The 21,442-nt window shown below is 52.0% G+C and overlaps 1 protein-coding gene across 2 annotated transcripts; it reads right to left on the bottom strand.

The window, feature by feature from the left end:
* Nucleotides 1-582: 582 nt before the first annotated feature.
* On the bottom strand, nt 583-20,088 carry chd4b (chromodomain helicase DNA binding protein 4b). Of its 2 annotated transcripts, none has more exons than XM_067237258.1 (40): nt 19,986-20,088; nt 19,464-19,679; nt 18,757-18,872; nt 18,316-18,588; nt 18,078-18,193; nt 17,884-17,983; nt 17,208-17,418; nt 16,960-17,081; nt 16,651-16,771; nt 16,164-16,336; nt 15,162-15,410; nt 14,114-14,317; nt 13,706-13,917; nt 13,403-13,534; nt 13,042-13,141; nt 12,678-12,869; nt 12,197-12,397; nt 11,493-11,630; nt 11,127-11,248; nt 10,750-10,923; nt 10,495-10,636; nt 10,249-10,380; nt 9,783-9,900; nt 9,558-9,682; nt 9,168-9,402; nt 8,904-9,073; nt 8,499-8,676; nt 7,284-7,370; nt 6,597-6,688; nt 6,354-6,487; nt 5,951-6,095; nt 5,699-5,855; nt 4,894-4,991; nt 4,559-4,796; nt 4,412-4,468; nt 4,171-4,332; nt 3,873-3,981; nt 2,731-2,863; nt 2,188-2,383; nt 583-1,965 (listed from the first exon to the last, which is right to left on the bottom strand). In XM_067237258.1, exons 2-40 carry the CDS (start codon nt 19,525-19,527, stop codon nt 1,763-1,765), a joined length of 5,931 nt encoding a protein of 1,976 aa, XP_067093359.1. In that variant the 5' UTR covers nt 19,528-19,679; nt 19,986-20,088; the 3' UTR covers nt 583-1,762. The 2 variants fall into 2 exon arrangements, with proteins under 2 accessions (XP_067093359.1, XP_067093358.1); XM_067237257.1 differs by having other exon boundaries at nt 8,487-8,676.
* Between the last annotated feature and the right edge of the window lie 1,354 nt (nt 20,089-21,442).

Consider the following 21,442-nt stretch of genomic DNA (forward strand, 5'->3'; position numbering starts at 1 on the left):
CTCTCCTCCCACCTCTCTCCCTGCCCTGCATAGTTTCCGTTTTCCTCATTTATCCATTGTGCTGCCTTCGGGTCACATGACCCAAAGGTTCATAACGAACCATCGTTGTGTTTACACAATTTTACCCATTACAAAACCAAATCATTTTCTTTTAACCTTTGCAATGTGGGGGGGTCTGAGACAGCCCAACGGTTAAAAGAAAATGCTTCACTTTGGATTTGTATGTGGTAAAGTTGTCGCAATACGACGGTGGGTCAGAATGACAAAGATAACCCAAGGGTTAATCCCTTCCCTTCATCCCTCTTCCTCTCTCAGTTTCCTGATAAGAAATCAGCCGACTACGACCATCCCAGTATTTTCTTCCGCCCTGCAATTTACTCCCAATTATCCTCATTTCTTGTCTGTCTTTGTGATAACGGGAGCCAGTTCCTACCAACCTTTCTCTCCTGCTCTCTCATTGCCTACTTACTGTAGTCTCTCTCCTTTCATTGGTTTGATGCAACTTAACTTGAAAACCTTCGATCCTTCTCCAGTCTTTGACTTTCTCGTTCACTCACAAAACGCACGGAAAGACTCGAAAGCTTCACAAACTGTTACCCTTTTTTTTTTATTGTAGTTCTCATAAAGAAACTGTAACGATAAAAACAACAAGGTGGTAACCATAAAATAGTTCAACTTTTAAAACAACAAAAACGTTAGACTGTAAGAAATTAACTTAACTTAGGTTGTCAGTCTCAAAGACATCCCATGTCTCTGAACATGTGGAGCTATTGCATGTTCTTATCTGAGCAAAACAAAACAAAAACAAAAGGGAAGGGAAACGCCTCAGGAACAAGTCACCTAGAAACCAATCAGGAATGTAGAGGTGCAAGATGGGACGTGACCAGAGGGGGAGGGGATAACCAATCACCGGATAGTGTTAAGTCACATGGGTTCTCTGGTGAGGAAGTGGGGTGGGGGTGTCAGGGTTGAAGGGGAGAGCACTGAAGGACCAAACAGTGTTATTATTCTACAACATAATCAGAACTTCATAGTTAATAACAGTCTCTCTGGTAAAACATAAACACACTGAGGGTCTGGATCTGTCTACAGTAGAGATGCACATTAGAATACCCTGCCACCCATCCAAGAACACACACACACACGCACGCCCGCGTACACACACACACACACACACGCACGCCCGCGTACACACACACACGCACACACACACGCCCGCGTACACACACACACGCCCGCGTACACACACACACGCACACACACACACTCTTGTAGCGCAGATCCGGACATACAAAGGAAATGGGATTGAACATCCATGGTTTTAACCTCCACATGATTACACATGACCCCAGCAATGTCTACATTTCAGCAAAACGCTCCACGACCCATACTCAAAAGAATTATTCCTGTTTCTATTCTAGTTTTAGCGCACACACACACACCTGACCCTGCCATAGAGACCGAACAGGCCAGCCACACAGGGAGAGGCCTGCTGTTTCGACAGGAGGGACAGAGGACTGTGTCTCTGAGTCCAGAGTGTCTTTCCAGTGACGAGGAGCCAGTACGGAGGGGGATCTGTTGAGCCCAGGGGGGGGGGGGTGTAGGTGACTGGGCTGGGCTTTAATAGGGGTGGGCGGGGCTACAGAGGTAGACATATTGTACGGTGCTGTACAAGGTAAGGGTCTGGGGGCACAACTAGTGCTACATGGGATGAAACAGGGAGTAGGTACATCTGAGTAACATCGGACGGGGCTGGACCGGGTCAGCGTGGCACCTGCATCTGCTGTGCGGCCTGTGATTGGCTCTGGCCTGTGACCTCCGGGCCGCGGCTGGCCAATCGGCTGAGGATGTTCCTCTCGGACATCTGCAGCCGCACGGCAACGGGAGGTATCCTGGCGATGGTTGCCGGGAGGCGTGTGACGTCAGCCTTCATGTCGCTAAGGAGCTCTTCGAGCTGTTTGAGCACTGGAGGACAAAGAAACAACATCATCATCATCATCATCAACACAGACCATTCTCCACATATAAGGTTAAGGTAAGGTAAACATTATTATCCAACAAGGAGGAAATGTATGTGGTCATACGCGTCTCGTTCAAAACACAGGAGATACACTAACAAACATAAACTGAATCTCTCGACACATCAAAAGAAGAGAACTTTTCGGCCATCGCTATGGTGACCTTTACCCTTGTGCAGCACGGCGTTGGCGGGCTTGTTGCCGGACATGGACTCCTTGCTGAGGTGCTGGTGGGACTCAGCCAAGCACTCCACCTCGCTGAAGCGCGTGTTGAGGGCCATGGAGGGGTGGGCGGGGTCCTCGGACATGTTGAGGTAGGCTGCCCGGCGCAGCTGCTCCTCTATCACCAGGGCCTGCTCCAGGAGCTGCACACACAGGGGGGAGAGAGACATAGACACAGAGAGAGAGAGAGAGACAGACAGAGATAGACAGAGAGAGACAGACAGAGAGAGCAGGAGACAGAAACCGAGAACGACAAAGAGGGAGTCAGAAAAGGAAAGTGAAAAGGGGAAAGACTGACTTGATGGTTGCCTTAAGGGATAGAAGACACACAAACACTAAAGCTGGTTTAACCGTTTCAAAGGTCGGCCTGTGTTGCACTGGCCCAAAACATATTTCTACATGACACACTGGCAAAGGACACGGGACTCCCCCCTGTTGACGTTTGTTCCTGTGCAGACAGACAGACGTGGACCCTCCCCAGCAGTTGTACCTTGAACCTGCGGGCCAGGAACTTGTTCTTGATCTCCAGGAAGTTCCCCCGGCTCATTTCCCCTTTGAAGGGCTCGTTGAGGATGGCGTACTTCACATCGTTCTGCACATCCTGCCAGCGTGCGTACCCATGTCTGAGGAGGCGCTGGGGTCAAAGGTCAGAACAGCCATGATAGAAAAGGAGGGTGGGGGGGGGGTCCTCGTTACAGAAGCCTGGAGATGAGCCTGTTCGAGGGACTCGCTCACCCATAACATTGTGTTGGTGCTTCTATTCTATTTAAAAATAAAAATAAACAATTATTCATAAGTATGCAGTGGCATAACGACATCTCTGACGTTGATAACAAACCAAACCGTTTCAAAATCGGTCGAAAATTGAGCAAGTTATGGTCATTTAAAAAGTACATGTAGCACCAACACAATGTTATGGGTGAGCGAGTTGACTGTAGCAAGATGGCCGCCATGTGCGGATGTTCGACTCCTTTGTCCGGCAACGCGGACGAGACATCTACCCTTTATATATATCTATGGTCTGACCCACGTTGCTGAAGAGCTACCCTCCCCCACGGTTTTCCTTCAGCCTCGGTTGCAAACAACCGCTTGTCCACCAGCTAAGTATAACAATCAGGTGGATTATGATTGGAGCTAAAACCAACAGGCTGGTCGGTCTCACGGAACAAGGCTAAACAATCTCACACCACACACACACACACACACACACACACACACACACACACACACACACACACACACACACACACACACACACACACACACACACACACACACACACACACACACACACACACACACACACACACACACACACACACACACACACACACACACACACACACACACACACACACACACACACACACACACACACACACACACACACACACACACACACACACACACACTGACCCTTGGCTAGTGGACTGGCCGTAAAATGTGACACGTGTGTCCTGGTGTAGCCACTCCCTGCACACGCGTGCGTGCGTGTGTCACGTTGCTAGTTCATTCGTCTTCAGTAGAGAATGTAAGACAGGGGGGGGGTGAGAGGGCAGTGTGTGCTCCTTTGTAAGGGCTCGTGTGTGAAGGTCAGGCAGCGACAAGCCTTCTCATCCAAGGGAAGGATACTGTATGATGCCAGCCAGCAGCCAGTAGTCATGACGACGGTGCCAGATCTCAAAGGTCTTTTTAGTGACTGTGGCCGCCCTCTCCTCGTTCTGCCACAGAGAGTGAAGTTCTGTAGGGAGAGAGAGAACACAAGGTATGAATACAGCTGCCATAAACCAAAAACAATCAAACTTGAATGGCTGGCCCAGGTGTTCCCCTGTTTCAGCCGGACACCTGTGTGAGCCTGACACACAGGTACTGGAGATCAAACAAGCAAACAACAACAAGTGTGTGTGTGTGTGCGCGTGCGTGTGTGTACCTGTGAAACCTCCGTCTGCGATGTTGAACATGAACCTCTGCTTGGTCGCTTTCTTCTTCTCCTCACTGATGTTGACAGTGGCTCCGCCCTCTCTGGCGTTCTCTCCGTTCGCTAGCTTGCTGGACTCCTCCGTCTTCACCCCGTCCTTCTCCTCCTTTTGTTCTGCAGCGAGACAACGGAGTTAAGGCCTGCTGAGACTGTGTGAAAGAGTACGAGAGTGTGTGTGCACGTGTGTGTCTACCTTTCTTTTGTTCAGCAGGGAGACTGGTGTCCATCTTTTCCTCTTTGCTCTCTTCCACTGAAATACAGACATCACCGCTTACATCAATCACAAGGATAAAGAAGGAGGACTTCTAAAAAATGTGACACGCTGACCCTCAAGACTGACCTTTGCCCTCCGACCCCGCCGTACCCTCTGAGCCTTCACCCTTGACCTCCGGGGACTCCCTCTTGTCCTCCGCTGCCTCTGAAGCGTTCTCCTCCTTGTCCTCGGCCTCCTTCTCCCTGTGGGCCTCGCCCACGCCGGCCTCCTTCTCCGGCTCCTCCTTCACTGCAGGGGAGTCTCCGGTGCTCTCCTTCTTCTCCGGCGACGGAGACTTTTCCGACTCGTCCGGGATTTCGATAATCTGACCAGAAGAGAGGTGGGGTACATCAGATTTGAAATTAGAGAAGTGTGTGTGTGTGTGCGGTGTGTGTGTGCGGTCTCTGAAAGGAGGATCTTACCTCTGGATCATCTGACTTGTTTCCTCTGGCCTCCTTGTCTCCCTCTGCTTCCTTCCTCACCTCTGCATCCTTGAGGTCCTCAGCCTTGCTGAGCTCCTCTGTGAGACCAGCAGAGAGAGAGGGGGAGAGAGAGAGACATCGAGACAGACACACACAGAGATAACGTAAATGAAACAAAGGAGAACGGTCATACAGGTCAGATCAAGTATTTGCTGGCTTTTCATGCCAGCAACTGCATGGTGTGTGTGTGTACCTGGTGTGTGTGTGTGTACCTGGGGTGTGTGTGTGTGTACCTGGGGTGTGTGTGTGTACCTGGGGTGTGTGTGTGTGTACCTGGGGTGTGTGTGTGTACCTGGGGTGTGTGTGTGTACCTGGGGTGTGTGTGTGTGTACCTGGGGTGTGTGTGTGTGTGTACCTGGGGTGTGTGTGTGTGTGTGTGTACTTGGGGCGGGGGGGTGTACCTGGGGTGTGTGTGTGTACCTGGTGTGTGTGTGTGTACCTGGGGTGTGTGTGTGTGTGTACCTGGGGTGTGTGTGTGTACCTGGGGTGTGTGTGTGTACCTGGGGTGTGTGTGTGTGTGTGTGTACCTGGGGCGGGGGGGTGTACCTGGGGTGTGTGTGTGTACCTGGTGTGTGTGTGTGTACCTGGTGTGTGTGTGTGTACCTGGGGTGTGTGTGTGTGTGTGTGTACCTGGGGCGGGGGGGTGTACCGGGGGTGTGTGTGTGTGTGTACCTGGGGTGGGTGTGTGTGTGTGTACCTGGGGTGTGTGTGTGTACCTGGGGTGGGTGTGTGTGTGTGTGTGTACCTGGGGCGGGGGTGTTGGGCTGTGTGTCTGCGGGGGTCCCAGTAGAGGGGGTCTTGGGGTCTTCTCCTGCAGCCAGCGCCGCTGCCCTCTTGGTCTCCTCCAGCTCCATCATCCAGGGCATGGACCACTGGCCGTTCACATGCTCAAACTCCTGCACCTGTCGGCACCATCCACCAAACGGAGACAATCAGAACTCAGAACGGAGAGGATCGTGACCAGCGTGCGCTGCCCGTCATGTTGACGACGACCTACCTTCTTCCTGATCAGCGACATCACGCCGATGCGCGTGAGCACGTGTTGCCGCGACAACCCTTCGCGGGGAACGCCGTCGGCAAAGGTCTCCGCTCCGTCGGCCCCGGGCTCGCAGAGGTGCCGCATGAAGAGAGACACGTAGGCCCTGGGGAGGGCGGGGGAGAGGGGGGGAGAGAGTGGGGGAGGGGGGAGAAAAGGGGGAGAGAGATTTGTGTTATGCAGACATCAGCATAGTTCTTCGTAATCACTTGTGTGCAAAAATAAATAACCTTTGCATTGAACCTTTAGTTCACGGTGCAGCAGCCCCCCCCCGCACACCCCCCCCCCCTCCCCGCACACCCACCCACACCCCCCCCCCCCACCCACCCACCCCCACACACACACACACACACACACAACTCACTTGAACTCTTTCTCAGACTTCCCTCGCAGGTCTCTGACGAGCCACTGGGTGGTGAAGGCATCCTGCGGGGGCATCCCATAACGCATCACTGCGTTCAGGAAGGCCTTCCTCTGGCGTGCGTTGAAACCCAGCACCTGCAGGGGGGGCGTGTCACACGCTCGATAAACAACACAACCTGGAAAAAGGTTAAAGGTCGGACTTTTGGAGGCTGGGGAGGAAAAGGCTCCCGGGCTGCAGACTGACCTCGATGTTGCCGCCCACTCTGGCCAGCAGGGGGGGTAGTGGCTTGTCCCTGTCGTTCCTGAGACCCTTACGGTTGGGTCTGCGGGCGTTAGCTGAAGAGATAGGGGGGGGGGGGGGGGGGGGGCAGTTTTGAGTGACTAAATGGTCTGTAGATAATCTCTCTGACGCACACTTTCTCCTCTGGTTAGTGGTTATACCAGGGCTCTCAAGTCGCATTTGCAGTGAAACTCACACATTTCAACCGTTTCTCACACACTCACGCAACAACTTGTATTTCTTACGCTGAGAAATAATGAGATAACCTGTCCCGCTATATACAGTTAATGGACGAGGCGCAGGCATAAGGAGGAAAGTGTTATGCCGAGTTGAAAGCTGTCTCAAGTTATACAGTTAAATGCCCCCACCCCCCCTCCAGGATTTTAGTACATGTAGTCATTTAGCAGACGCTCTTATCCAGAGCGACTTACAGTAAGTACAGGGACATTCCCCCCGAGGCAAGTAGGGTGAAGTGCCTTGCCCAAGGACACAACGTCCGTTGGCATGACCGGGAATCGAACTGGCAACCTTCGGATTACTAGCCCGATTCCCTCACCGCTCAGCCAACTGACTCCCAAACGTTGACTGGTGTGGTAATCTCACGCCAAACTTTTGATTAAACTTGAGAGCCCTGGTTATACAGCCCCTTACCTTCGGAACGTTCATCAAAGTCCTCATCTCCCTCCTCCGAAGCCACCGAGTAGTCTGATTGGTTGTCGGACTGATCCTCTTGCCAATCTGAGTAGTTGATGCGAGGAGAAATGGTGACAGACACATCGGTTAGCCAATCAGAAAGCAACACGGAATTCGGATACAAACGGAGAAGGGAAGGTCTATGTTTGTCTCTTCATCTCTCTCTCACCCTCTCTCCTTCTCTCTCACCCTCTTTCTCTTCCCCTCTCTCCTCTCTCTCCCCCTCCTGTCCTGCCATGGAACTCCAGTCGAAAAGTAAGGATGCTCATAATGTGCTCTAACCGTGTAACCGTTAACTGACAATACGAATGTTTACCGGTTTAAATTATCGGTTAAACAGTGTTGCCAATTTAGCAACAATGTCGCTAGATTGAGCACGTTTTAACATTCTGTAGTGACAAAAAAAAAGTTGTGAGTAGCTCAAATCTAGCGACTTCGGCAATCTCCGTTTTCGTTGTTGCGCAGCAGCAAAACAACTGTGATTGAACATCCGTGTTGTTTTAGCCGCCAATCATGTAGGTACAGCCAGCGCTCTGGTATTCAATATGTTTTCGTTTTGTTAATCTGTTTGGTTCTGCTGTTGTTTATGATGTGCAGAACCCTACATCTAAAAAGGTAATAGGAAAGTAATCAACTGCGAGTGGAGGAGTCTGGATATTAATAATAATATCGATCTAGTGTTCAGCCTGGTCGTTTTTGTCTCTCCGAGTCCTTTTAAGGATGAGAAATACGGCTTGCCTTGTAGCATGCACTGCCACAGGTACAGACTGAGGTGAGACACAATAAGACACCGACAGTGTCCGCACCACATGACCTCCCTACCGTCCACACACTGTACAAGACTATGAACAGAGTTTCCAACATACACAGACAAACACGCATACACACCACCACTACACCTCGCCCTCCTCCCTCCCCCCTCCCCCCCCCCCACACACACACACACTATCCCACAACAAAATAACCTAATCTACCAACACACACACACACACACACAAACTACACACTATCCCACAACAAAATAACCTAATCTACCAACACACACACACACACACACAAACTACACACTATCCCACAACAAAATAACCTAATCTACCAACACACACACACACACACACACAGAGAGTAGGTAATAAGGTTGCATTGTGCGTTGTTCTGTACCCCGTCTACTACCTCGGTCCTCCTGGGAGCCATCGTTGTAGTTGACGGGCTTGCGTGTCCGCTTGCCCTTGCCCAGGTTGCGGGCCAGGTCTTCCTGCTGCTGCTCGTAGTGGTGCCGCAGAAGCTTCTCCCAGTAGTCTGGGTCCACGCTCTCCTCCTGCTTGATCACCTCGCGCTGCACCTCCTCCTCCTGGACCACACACACACACACACACAGGCTGTAGGCACGCAGTAAACATCCTCAAATGGAATGGGATCGCTAGATAAATCTTGGATGCAAACAGGCTCTCACACATACAGTTTGAACTACGATCTAGACTGATGTCCCACCAACCAACCAATCAAACACCACCCCCTCTCCCTCCATCCCATCCCAGTCTCTTCCTCCTCCTCGCATGCCCCCAGACGGCCACGCACCTCCTCCTCCTCGTCTTTGACCACGTACTGGGCCACCTTGAAGGAGCTGAGGTACTCGTTCATGCTCTGGATCTCCGTGTCCTCCGTGGCGCTCTGGTCACGGTCCAGCAGGCGGTCGATGGCCTTGTCGTCGTAGTGGATCACACTGCTGTCATCCTCCTTGTTGTCACCTGGGGGAGGGAGGGAGGAGTCAACATCTTCATTGTCTGCGGTAAACGATGACCTATAAACACCTGATGAGAGCGTTGACCAGGTCTAACTAACCTTCCCCCAGCTCGTCCTTGAAGAGCTCCTCGGTGCCGAACTTGAGGATGTCGTCCAGCTCCTGCTTGGACATGGATCCGGTCTTGGAGCCCAGGCCTGGCCTCACCACCAGGTGGGTCAGCATCATCTTCTTCTTGGCCACCTGGGTGATGCGCTCCTCCACCGACGCCTTGGTGACGAAGCGGTAGATCATCACCTTCTTGTTCTGGCCAATACGATGGGCTCTGCTGAACGCCTGGGAGGAGGGGGGGGGAGAATTGATGGAAAAACGAGCGATTGGGTGAGTAAGGAAGAGAGGGAGAAAGAGGTGGATGGAGGGAGTTGAAGAACGTTTTATGGGTTTAAAAACACACCCAGTGACAGCATTTCCTGTTAAGGTTCACTGCATACCTGGATGTCGTTGTGAGGGTTCCAATCTGAGTCATAGATGACGACGGTATCGGCGGTTGCCAGGTTGATGCCCAAACCCCCCGCTCTGGTGGACAGGAGGAAGGCAAACTGAGGAGCACCAGGAGCTGTGGTGAAAAAAAAAGATATATTTATTTGAACAAAATGTATATGAACAAGGATAAGACACAAGCAGGTGGTGTGTGTGTGTGTGTGCACAAGCCTCACCGTTAAAGCGGTCGATAGCTTCCTGCCTCATCCCCCCGGTCACCCCTCCATCGATCCTCTCGTACTTGTAACCCTCGTTCTCCAGGAAATCCTCCAACAGATCCAGCATCTTTGTCATCTGATAGGAAAGGAGAGATTAACCAGGATGTATTGGTGTGTGTCTGTGTCTGCGAAAGAGGATAAGGGTCACAGCAATTCGCTAGAAGAGCCTGGGATAGTTCTAGGGAGTCAGGTGGCTGAGTGGTTAGGGAATATGGCTAGTAATCAGAAGATTGCCGGTTCGATTCCCGGCCGTGCCAAATTACGTTGTGTCCTTGGGCAAGGCACTTCACCCTACTTGCCTCGGGGGAATGTCCCTGTACTTACTGTAAGTCGCTCTGGATAAGAGTGTCTGCTAAATGACTAAATGTAAATTTCTGTGTGTGTTTGTGTACCTGAGAGAAGTGCGAGAGGTGTGTGTGTGTACCTGAGAGAACACGAGCACCCTGTGGCCTCCTTCCTTCAGTTTCTTCATCATCTTCTGCAGCAACGTCAGTTTCCCAGAGGCCTTTGTGAGAGCGCTGCCCTCATACATTCCGTTCGGAATCTTTGGCGCCTCCTGCAACCGATAAAAACACCCATTTACTAAGACGCACAACCTCAGAATGAACGTCCCTCTCCTAACAAATATGGTATGGCTCGTTATGAGTCAGTGAAGGTGGTCGGGTCGTACCATCGCAGCTCCGGGGAAGAGGTAGGGGTGGTTGCAGCATTTCTTGAGGTCCATCACCACGTTGAGCAGAGATACTTGGTTCCCTCCTCCGCGTGTGTTTAGGGCCTCGAAGTTGCGCGTCAGAATGAACTTGTAGTACTTCCTGGCTCACGCGAAACAAGAAGATGCACGTTAAGGAAGCGCAAAAAATGCCAAGACACACCTGGAACATTGAGCGTCCGAGTCACACGTCTCTGCCCCTCCCCGGTCACTCACTTCTGCATGGGGCTGAGCTCCACGCGGACGATGAGCTCCGTCTTGGAGGGCATGTGCTTGAAGACGTCCGCCTTCAGCCTCCTCAGCATGTGAGGCCCCAGCATCTCATGGAGCTTCTTGATCTGGTCCTCCTTGGCGATGTCCGCAAACTCCTCCAGGAAGCCCTCCAGGTTACTGTGGCGACGGGGGGGGGGGGAGGACGTATGCATGTGTTTAAGTATGTTTATGGTTGGCATGAACATTGATGACTATGGCTGCTGTGCGCTGTGTGATTTAAGTGTCATGCTGATATACCAGCTTCCTACACCCTCTCCTACACACACACACACACACCCTCCCACACACACACACACAGTGAGTCTGTGGAGTGTACTGACTTGAATCTCTCCGGGGTGAGAAAGTTGAGAAGGTGGAAGAGCTCTTCTAGATTGTTCTGCAGAGGAGTGCCGGTCAACAGCAGCTTGTGCTGCAGGGGGTAGTTATTCAGCACACGGAAGAACTGCACAGGGAGATGAGAGACAGAGGAGAGAGAGAGAAACATTTAAACATGCAAGGAAATGATACATCTCCTTGCGGATCGATTCAAATCGATTTCAAGGTATGCATCTCGCTTTCAGAATCGTGTTTAACAGTTAACAGATCGGTGTGTCTGCGTTTTGCAGTCTGCTCAGAGTGTTTGAGTCGAACAGACACAAGTCTAACTGGGTCGTCTCACTGATGCGAGTCTAACAAGAGCGTCTCACCTTGGACTGGTTGTTCTTGAGCCTGTGAGCCTCGTCAACCACCAGGCAGGCCCAGTCTATGGAGCCCAGGATGGCCTGGTCGATGGTGATGAGCTCATACGACGTCAGCAGCACGTGGAACTTGACCGTCGAGTCTTTCTGCAGGGCGGATGGATGGAGGGAGGGAGAGAGAGAGAGAGAGAGAGAGAGAGAGAGAGAGGGAGGGAGGGAGGGAGGGAGGGAGGGAGGGAGGGAGGGAGGGAGGGAGGGAGGGAGGGAGGGAGGGAGGGAGGGAGGGAGGGAGGGAGGGAGGGAGGGAGGGGAGGGAGGGCGTTAGCAGGTGTGGAAGCCACCCCTGAGGACTGCACATGCTCCCTCTAACACCACTGATTGGTTTTCGTTTGACCGTCAAACCTTTCGATTTATCCGTTGCCGTCAGGATGTGAAGTTTATTTCAGCGAGATATGACAAAAAGGGTGTCTTCTACATCGCCTACTCTGGCTTTAACCTACAGTCCTCCGTTCTAACGGTCCCGTCACATCCTCCTCCTCTCCTCCTCCTCCCCTCCTCCTCCTCCCCTCCTCCTCCTCCACCCCTCCTCATCCTCCCCTCCTCATCCTCCCCTCCTCATCCTCCTTCCCTCCTCATCCTCCCCTCCTCATCCTCCTCATCCTCCCCTCCTCCTCCTCCACTCCTCATCCTCCCCTCCTCATCCTCCCCCTCACCTTCATCTTGGAGGCCTTCTTCCCTCCTCTGATGGCGTTGCCCTCGAAGGAGAACTCGTTCTCCCTGATGACGGCTCTGCTGTCCTTGTCCCCCACATACGTCACCACGTACATGTCCGGCGCCCACATCTCAAACTCTCGCTCCCAGTTGATGATGGTGGAGAGGGGGGCGCTCACCAGGAACGGGCCCTTGGAGTGACCCTGGAGGTGGGGGGGGGGGTAAGAGGTATAGGAACGTGGCAGTGAAATGCAACTCCTACTTTCCAACGAGTCGAAAAGCGACTTCACCAGAACAGACACGTTGTTGTGAGTTGTCCCGCCCTGCCTTTAGGACAGAGTTCCTCACTTTGGACTCGTCCCCTGTAATGGGCGGAGTTACTGTGCGTCACATGTCTAAAAGCCCCGCCCACTGACACTGACTGACAAGGGGAGGGCTGACTGGACGAGAGTGACACACACACAGACACACACACACACACACCTCCTTGTAGAGCGAGTAGAGGAACACAGCGGTCTGCACGGTCTTGCCCAGGCCCATCTCGTCGGCCAGGATGGTGTCAGTGGCCTGAGCCCAGGAGAAGCGCAGCCAGTTGAGGCCCTCCAGCTGGTAGGGGTGCAGGGTGCCCCCCGTGGTCTCCAGGTACTCTGGCTGGCGGTCAAACTTGATGGTGGGCTGCAAGGCAGAGGACCACAACCCTATTACAAACTGTCACTGGAGGACATCGGGGATCAATCAATGGCACGAGGTCACGACTGACGTGCTGAGGCTATTGTGGGGGGAGTTAAGACTGGAATGCCTTTCTGAGAAAGTGATGTGTGTGTGTGTGTGTAGAGTAATTTCTTACGTCGACCACTGGGTTAGCAGGGGGCCTCTCAGTCTTCTTCACTTTAGCCGTCTTCTTCAGCTTCTTCCCAGGCCGGCCCTCATCACCCACCATCAACTCCCTGAGGGGGGGGGGGGGGAGAGGAGGGGGAGAGAGAGGGGGGGGAGAGAGAGGAGGGAGAGAGAGGGGCGGGGGAGAGAGAGGGGGGGAGAGAGAGAGAAGGGGGAGTGAGGGGGGGGAGAGAGGAGGGGGAGTGAGGGGGAGAGAGAGGGGAAGAGAAAGAGGGTGAGAGAGAAGGAGAGAGAGAGAGAGATGAAGAGACAAACATAGATGGCTGATGTCTTAGGAGTCTGATGCTGTGTGTGTGTGTGTGTGTGTGTACCTGTGGTTCCAGTAGGTCTGCTTGTATACGTCAAACTCTGGGACGTCCATCTCCTCGCTCTCCCAGGACGCCTGGTCGTAGGCCAGGTCTCTCCACTTGATCAGGTAGTGGACGTTGCCCTTCTTATCCACACTGAACACATTAAGACCGAGGAGAAGGGTTATGTAGCACCACAATAACAGTGGTTACCTTCATCCGACAGATGCATCGTGACGCAGTGTGTGTGTGTGTGTGCATTGTATGTGTGTGTACTGTGTGTGTGCTGTGTGTGTGCTGTGTGTGTGCGCTGTGTGTGTGCGCTACCTGTGGTTAAGCACGCGATGGATCATGAGCCACTCCATCTTGACCCCGTAGCGGTAGAACTCCTCCTCCATGTGGACGTACAGAGGGTCCTTGTTCTTCCTCTTGCTGCTCTTGTCATCGTCCCCCTCCAGCCCAAAGTCCACCGGCGGGGGCTCGTCCATGTCCGTCTTCCTCTGGTAGTTACGGAACATCACCTGGCAGTTCAACTCCAGCTGCAGAGGAGGGGAGGGGGGAGAGAAGGAGGGGGAGAGATGACTTCAAGGAAAAGGGAGGGACGTATGTGTGTGTTGGTGTGTGTGTGTGTGTGTGAGAGCCACGAAATCTTGTCATCAGAAATGTTTCCGACCGCAATGCAGGAAGTTCTGAGTCTGTTTGTGTGTGTGTGTGAGCGTGTGTACAAGTGTTTACCTGAAGCTCCTGCACCCAGGAGCAGTGCCAGTAGGACATGTTGCACCACTTCACAAAGAACTCCCTCTCCCGGCGGCCGGCCAGCGGCGGGGGGTCTGGGGCCTCAGCCGCGAGGTCCTCGGGGCGGGGCACGGGCGTGGGGGCCGGGGCATCCCCCCAGCGCCACGTCAGAACCTTCTGGACTTTACCCTTCATTGCGGGGCACTGTGAAATGGGTTGGTAGATAGGATCATGCCCTCAGCTGACATAAAACGTACCACAATTATATGTTTTATTGAATTATACATGTCGGGGGAAAGCTGAGCTCAATTCATGAGTACGTCACGGAAACACAAAAATAACTGTAATTATCACTAAACGGGGTCGACGGTAAATTGTGATTAATCCATCCAAATTGCAGCAAACAATTACAAGGGATACTTAAATATGCGAATTGCATTGACAGTCTGAGTAAAAACTCTACTTGGTTATGACCAAGACAAACGTTGTGCAAAATAAGAAGTGGTATTAAACTGTAGTTATATTTATTGCACGTATTTTGGTCTGCATCATCTTCAACTGTGGCACAGAAAATGTGTGTGTACAGGTGTGTGTGTGTACATAAATTGGTGACTGATGTTGAGATGCCTCGTGTTTGAGCTGCAAATCAACTTCCCAACAGGGGACCAACACATCTCATCTGATCGGTATGATAGCATTAACTATCCTGCAAATGTGATGAAACTGATTGTTTTTTTTACCACCCACGTGTACAGCAAAACACCAGCATTTTCTCTCACACACCCACACAAGCATTTTCTCTCACACACACACACACCCACACACACACAAGCATTTTCTCTCACACACACACACACATTTTCTCTCTCACACACACACACACACACACACACACACACACACACACACACACACAAGCATTTTCTCTCACACACACACACACATTTTCTCTCTCACACACACACACACACACACACACAACCATTTTCTCACACACACACAGCAAAACACCAGCATTTTCTCTCCCACCCACGCACGCACGCCTCACCGTGCAGCGAGGGCAGATCCACTCCCCGTTGGGGATCTCCGGCAGGGGGGGGTTGAGGCAGTGGAGGTGGTAGGAGGAGGGGCAGGTGTCACAGCACAGCAGCTCCCCCCCGTCCTTGCACACCCTGCAGAACTCGATGTGGTGGTCGTCCTCCTCCTCCACCCCGGCCTCCTCCCTCCTCTCCTCCTCGTCCTCCGCCTCCCCCTCCGACAGCTCCTCTCTGGCCTCCCACTGGATCCCCTCTTTCTCCTGCGGGGGGAGCCAGAGAGGCGGCAGGAGGGAGAAGAAAATGTGTGGGGGAGGGAGGGAGGGAGGTATGTGAAGGGGGGGGGGGGCGGGGGATCACGGTTGCCAAGAGAGGGGGGGGTGTAAGTGGGGGGAGGAGAGGAAATGGTGGGTGGGGGGGGGGGTGGGGGGAGCATGCATGTGTGGTGGAGTGTGGGAGGGAAAGGGGAGGGAGGGGTGGGGGGTGCAGTGAAGGACAAAGGGAAGGGGAGAGGAAAAGAACAGCATGGAGAAGGACATGGACAGAAAATTGTCAAAATCACGGCGCTAAGCGAGCTCTCGTGACCACACCTCGAACGACACCGACCCAGGACAGGTGCGTGTGAGCAACAGAGACCACGGAGGTCTGTCTACACTAGCGCCTTGCAGATTAGCAACAAGGCTTAATGTCAGGCTGGTATTTTTAGACTCAGATATCATTCCATCCTCATTGTAAAACATCTACGAACGTGTGGGGAAACAACTGCTCTCAAAACTGTCCTTTCTTCACCCAACAGATGACCACAAAACTGTCCTTTCTTCACCCAACAGATGACCACAAAACTGTCCTTTCTTCACCCAACAGATGACCACAAAACTGTCCTTTCTTCACCCAACAGAACCACAAAACTGTCCTTTCTTCACCCAACAGATGACCACAAAACTGTCTAACATTGAGATGGCAGTCCGGTTCGGTCCGGTGTGTGTGTGTATACGTGTGTGTGTGTGTGTACTCACACAGTGAGGGCAGCTCCACTTGCCCTCAGGAGCCTTCTCCATGTCGGGGTCCAGGCAGACCATGTGGTAGGCGCGGGGGCAGGTGTCACACAGGATGATCTCCCCGCCCTGCTGACACACCTCGCAGTAGTCCTGGTGGTCCGTCTCATAGCCATCCCCGTCCTCCGTCTCCACTGGGACACCAGGAGAGGGGGCAGGAGGGGGGGGGCAGGAGGGGGGGGGCAGGAGGGGGGGGGGGCAGGAGGGGGGGGGAGGGGGGGGCCGTAGCATATCGGTAAACCATATGTATAAACTGAACTTACTTCGACCTTCAAACACAGAACTTTTACCGTCAAAACTGGAATAGCGTGGCTTCTAACTAACCAGAAATATTAAATTACAAAATCATCAATGAGACCACAAATGTAGTTTGGCTTGTTCTGCCAGTAACCCTAGGTTCCAGACAGGAAGTGACAGAGGGCTGAAAAGTTTGGGTTTCCATGCCAACCTTTCTTCTTCTTCTTGGAGCTCTTGGCCTTCTTCTTGGAGCGGCTGCTTCGGCTGTTGGAGCCATCCGACACGGCAAACTCCTCAAAGTCACTGTCCACTTCCGGCTCGTCCTCATCACTCTGCAACCATGACGCACGACGAGAGAGAGAGAGAAAGAGAGACAAAGAAAGAGAGAGAGAAAGACACAGAGAGAGAGAGAAAGACACAGAGAGAGAGAGAGAGAGAGAGAGTGTAACAAATAGGTAAGACTGACAAAATAACGAGGGCTGCGGTCATACTCAGAGAGGAGTGGTGTGGAGGTCCTTACAGAAGAGCGCTTCCTCTTGCTGTTGAAGCCTCCCAGTTTGATCTTGAGCGGAGCCACCTTTTTGGGCTTGGGCTTGGGCGGGGCCTTGGGTGTGGGTTTGGTCTTCCGGCGTGCGTTGGGACCTGCAGGTGACCGCGGAAACACAACCGTTAAACACAGGGTCACACAGACACGCCGAGATCCTGACCGTTCAAACCGGTCAGCTTTCACAAGAAACCCGAGCGCCCGACTTTCCCGGCCGACCTCACCTTTGCCCTCTTTGGTCTTGGCCTTGCGGAGCGGGGGTGCGGGGGGTGGGGGAACAGCGGGGGCTGGGGCCACCACCACCACCGGCGGTGTGGGGGCCGGCACGGGCGAGGGGGCTGCCGCCGGCTCCACAGCTCCCTCTGCCACCACCATGCTCTCCACGGCTGCAGCCACGCTGGCTGCGGCCAGGGCTGCGTTGGCGCTGGCACAGCCCTTCAGAGAGGGAGAGAGAGAGGAGCAGAACCAGGGTGAGTGGCGATGCCCTGCGAGGGGGCCAAACGTGTCAGTGCAGGTAGACATTGTCATTTAGCAGACGCTCTTATCCAGAGCGACTTACAGTGAATACAGGGACATTCCCCTGAGGCAAGTAGGGTGAAGTGCCTTGCCCAAGGACACAACGTCAGTTGGCATGACCGGGAATCGAACTGGCAACCTTCGGATTACTAGCCCGATTCCCTCACCGCTCAGCCACCTGACTCCCTAAACACAGCGCTCCCTAGACACAGCGCGCGGTCAGTTCAGGGTTCATGAGCACGCAGTGACGCTCAATCGTGAGAAGCGAGAGTCACGCGTATGTTGCGCTCATACGGTCTACTGTCAACAGCCTTGACAATTGGGAATGTCGTCGGACACATTCAACGACGACAGATTCGTTTTACGGACTTTGGGTGCTCTGACCTTCAGGGGGTTGTTGGTGCTGAACTCTCTCCACTTGGCCATCATCAAGGTCATCATCTTGGACACGGCAATCTTGGGGTTCTTGGCTGCTATGAGGGGCCTGTGGAGACGAGACACACAGACTGATGCATCCAACACGCGATCAAAGGAGCAACAAGCTCCTACGTCAGTGTCGGCTGATGTGAGTAGACTACCTGACGAACTGGCTGAAAGCCTTGTAGTTGGTGAGGGAGCTGTAGTCTTCTTGAGTGAAGACATGGTCGATGTCCTTCATGCCCCAGTCATCCAACAGCTGGGTGGAGCTCTTGGGCTGAGCAAAACAAGTACAGGTAAGGTTAGGAACGTCTCTACAACCCATCTGAAAATGTAGTATTTAGGTGAAGTGAAAGGTATGTACTGTCTTTGGGTGTCTGTTGAACCTCCAGTCTGTACCTGGCTATCGTCATCATCCTCGTCTTCCTCAGGTTCCGGGTCTTTCCGCTTACTCTTTGAGCTGGACGACGTCCCTCCACCTTTCTCCCTGTCTCCACCCGCGCCTCCTCCTTTCTTCTTGTCTTTGGCTGAACTGGAGCGTTTCTTCTTCTTCCTCCCGGGGGCGTAGTCGCTTCCTTCGCTCTCCGACCTCACACCTGCTCCTTCCTCCCCGCCCTCCATCTCTACCGCCTCTGACCCCATCATGGGCTCTGGGGAGCTGACGGGTATCTCCTGAAAGACAGCAATTAAAATACACATGGTCTGTTTCCTATTGACTTAATAAACAATATTAGAATATACAATTTCATACCCGCAAATTGACTTTTGATATCTTGAGAGTGAACACCTACAGGTGTATTTATTCACAGTTTCATCATCTACAACGTCATATATTATTACCTCTCGAGCGGCTCTTTGCCTCTTGCTGCTCCGACTCTCGCGGCTCTTTTTGGCTTTCTTTTTCTTCTTTGACTTGGGCAGATCGACGTCTGACATAACCTCTTCGAGCTCTTCATCTGCAGGTTAAAGCCAACGTGGTAAATGAATGCAGGATATTTCATATTGTCAAAGAAAAGTAGCTTGCTAGATATGACCAAAAAATCAACGCTAGCGAAGTTTAGTAGCCGATATTTAATTCGTATTTGACACAGAGGGCAGCATTTGGTTGGCGACTGGCTAGGACAAGTATGAAACCTACAGTCACTTTGTTAGCTCTGGATCTTGCTAAGTTGTTTGCAACCATGTTTGACACGCACGACATTGCATGTGATCGTGCACGCGAAGAAGCTTACTCGCTAGCTACTTGGCAATAACGCAAATAACGCACATTAAACTACATAAACCACACAGCACTGCTGACAGCGAGCTTCCGCCGGTGTTGGCTAGCTACTTGTTCACTCTGTTTTCATTCGAGTAAGTTTGACAGCTGAAGCAAAGCTTCGAGAAAAATAGCGTGCCAGCTGGGTGTAGTTACTGCACGCACTTGGTGGCCTAGCTAACCAGATAGCTGACACAAGCCGACTAATCATGTTAGCTAGCTAGCAAGCTAGCTACCAACCTGAAGGTAGCCTACTATAGGTTTAACTACAAACTGTCTTCTATCTTACCATGTACAAGTGAATGGCTCTCCGTAGGTCCAAAGTCTTCCCTTTCATCCTCACTTCCCGACATAGTTAAATATTTAAGAGTTTATTAATACAATTAATCCCTCTCGTCGACACCCCCCTTGCCCGATCTTGTCGGCGAGGGAGGAGGGAAAATGACGTGTGGGTGGTGGAGAATGGAACGGGGGTGTCCAGGAAGGGGGGAGGGGGGCGGTGGGGCTGTAAGGAATAAAAAAGAACATGGAATGAACGATCAATTGCCTACGATAGCGAAACAATAACTAGTCTACATGTTAACCAACTGTGTGCTGGCTGAACTATTTAAATAGTAAATTAGCATTACGTCTTTATTGTTTTCGATTTGCATGTGTCACTGCAAAAAATGGACACCCGTCAATCATGGTGAACTGAATAGTTACATTGTGACAGACGTGAGATACTGTCCCACTCGCGACCTAAAATATTATGTCATTTAAAGCTTTCAAGTATTGCAACTAAATCCCACTGCACTTGTGACAAACTTACTGTGTTGTCCCGAATTTAGATGGTTCTCTTGGTTTGATAACAAGTGTACCTTAGTGGTACTAATGATATTAAAAATACTGTAAAATCATCGAGAAAAAAAGGTGCAGTTAATTGTCCCGCTAAACACGTTGCTCACACCGTCCTCCCCTTCTCTCCCCCAACCTCAGTGGCTAGCAGAGCTTAGCTAACATCCACACAAACACACAAAGGGGGCAGACATCCCATAATATTCCACCCCTCCGTTCTATAACACTCACAGAACTCTGCATAGTTACCTCGCAACGGACAGACCATAATACTCAGCCTGCCCCCACCCCCTCCACCACACTCACACGCACACATGCACATACACTTCTACTACACGCACACACCCTTCCCCTTTCCACTAGTCCCAGCCCCTTAGCAACCCCGTTGTCATGGAGACACTCCTCCTCCCGCCCTCTCAACAGACCATAATACTTCAGCGGCATACATCCCATAATAAACACAACTCCTAAAAAGACAGGGAAAAAAATACCAGTCACATGGTCTCTAGGGAAACTCTAGGCCACTGGCGACAGACCATAATATTCACAGACTGTCCACCTGGCATGTTCAGGATTGTACCCAGAAGACCTTAAACAGCCCACATGTACCAGGAAGCCTACGCATTTAGCCTGTGCTGTACACACAGAGTATCTTACTACAACATGCACACATGCTGGACCAAGACACATCACAGTTGCAGAACTTGTGAGTGCCGTAAACTGGGAGTTCTGTACTGTACAGTTGTTCCTGTCGAGGATGCACCTGTCTCTGAACTAAACTGAGCATCTCTTGACTCTTTAACAAAAGGGCACCCGGGAGAGCTGAGTTTTTTCTTAGTGAACTGGACCCCAGACACACTCAGACGCTGGATGTTCAGTACCTACAGCTGCAGCATACCAGGTACAATCCCTCAACAGTGCCCTGCAACTCCTCTGACTCAGTATGAACCTGCTCAGCTTTGACAGTATTATACCAGGACTTTGGGCTTTGTTTGTGAAAGGTCCTCGCTTCAAGTAACAGGTAAAAACTTTGACACAACATATAATATCTCTTTCTCACCACTTGGTACCACTGTGCTCTATGTTATGGTAATCCCGGTGCTCAGAATTGACCAATCACAATGAGTTTGAAAGGGGGAGGGGAGGGGGGGGGGAGGTGTCACAGCCCCACCCAGGACATCCCATAATATTCTTCTCCTTATATGAGGAGACTTGAGATATTAGTTGGCATCGTGGATTAGCAGCTGATGCAGTGGAAGTGGGTGAAGGCAGCAACACACACAGACAGACACATACACACAGACAGACACACACACACAGACACTGAAACCGTCACGCTCTAATGTCTTGTCAGTCAGCATGGGCAAAGGATTAAACGTATAGGCAGACAAGTAGACAGATAGGTGACGACAGCTAAGAATGTTAATACAC

This window comes from Osmerus mordax, chromosome 6 (assembly GCF_038355195.1).
Source record: "Osmerus mordax isolate fOsmMor3 chromosome 6, fOsmMor3.pri, whole genome shotgun sequence".
Lineage (NCBI taxonomy): Eukaryota > Metazoa > Chordata > Actinopteri > Osmeriformes > Osmeridae > Osmerus > Osmerus mordax.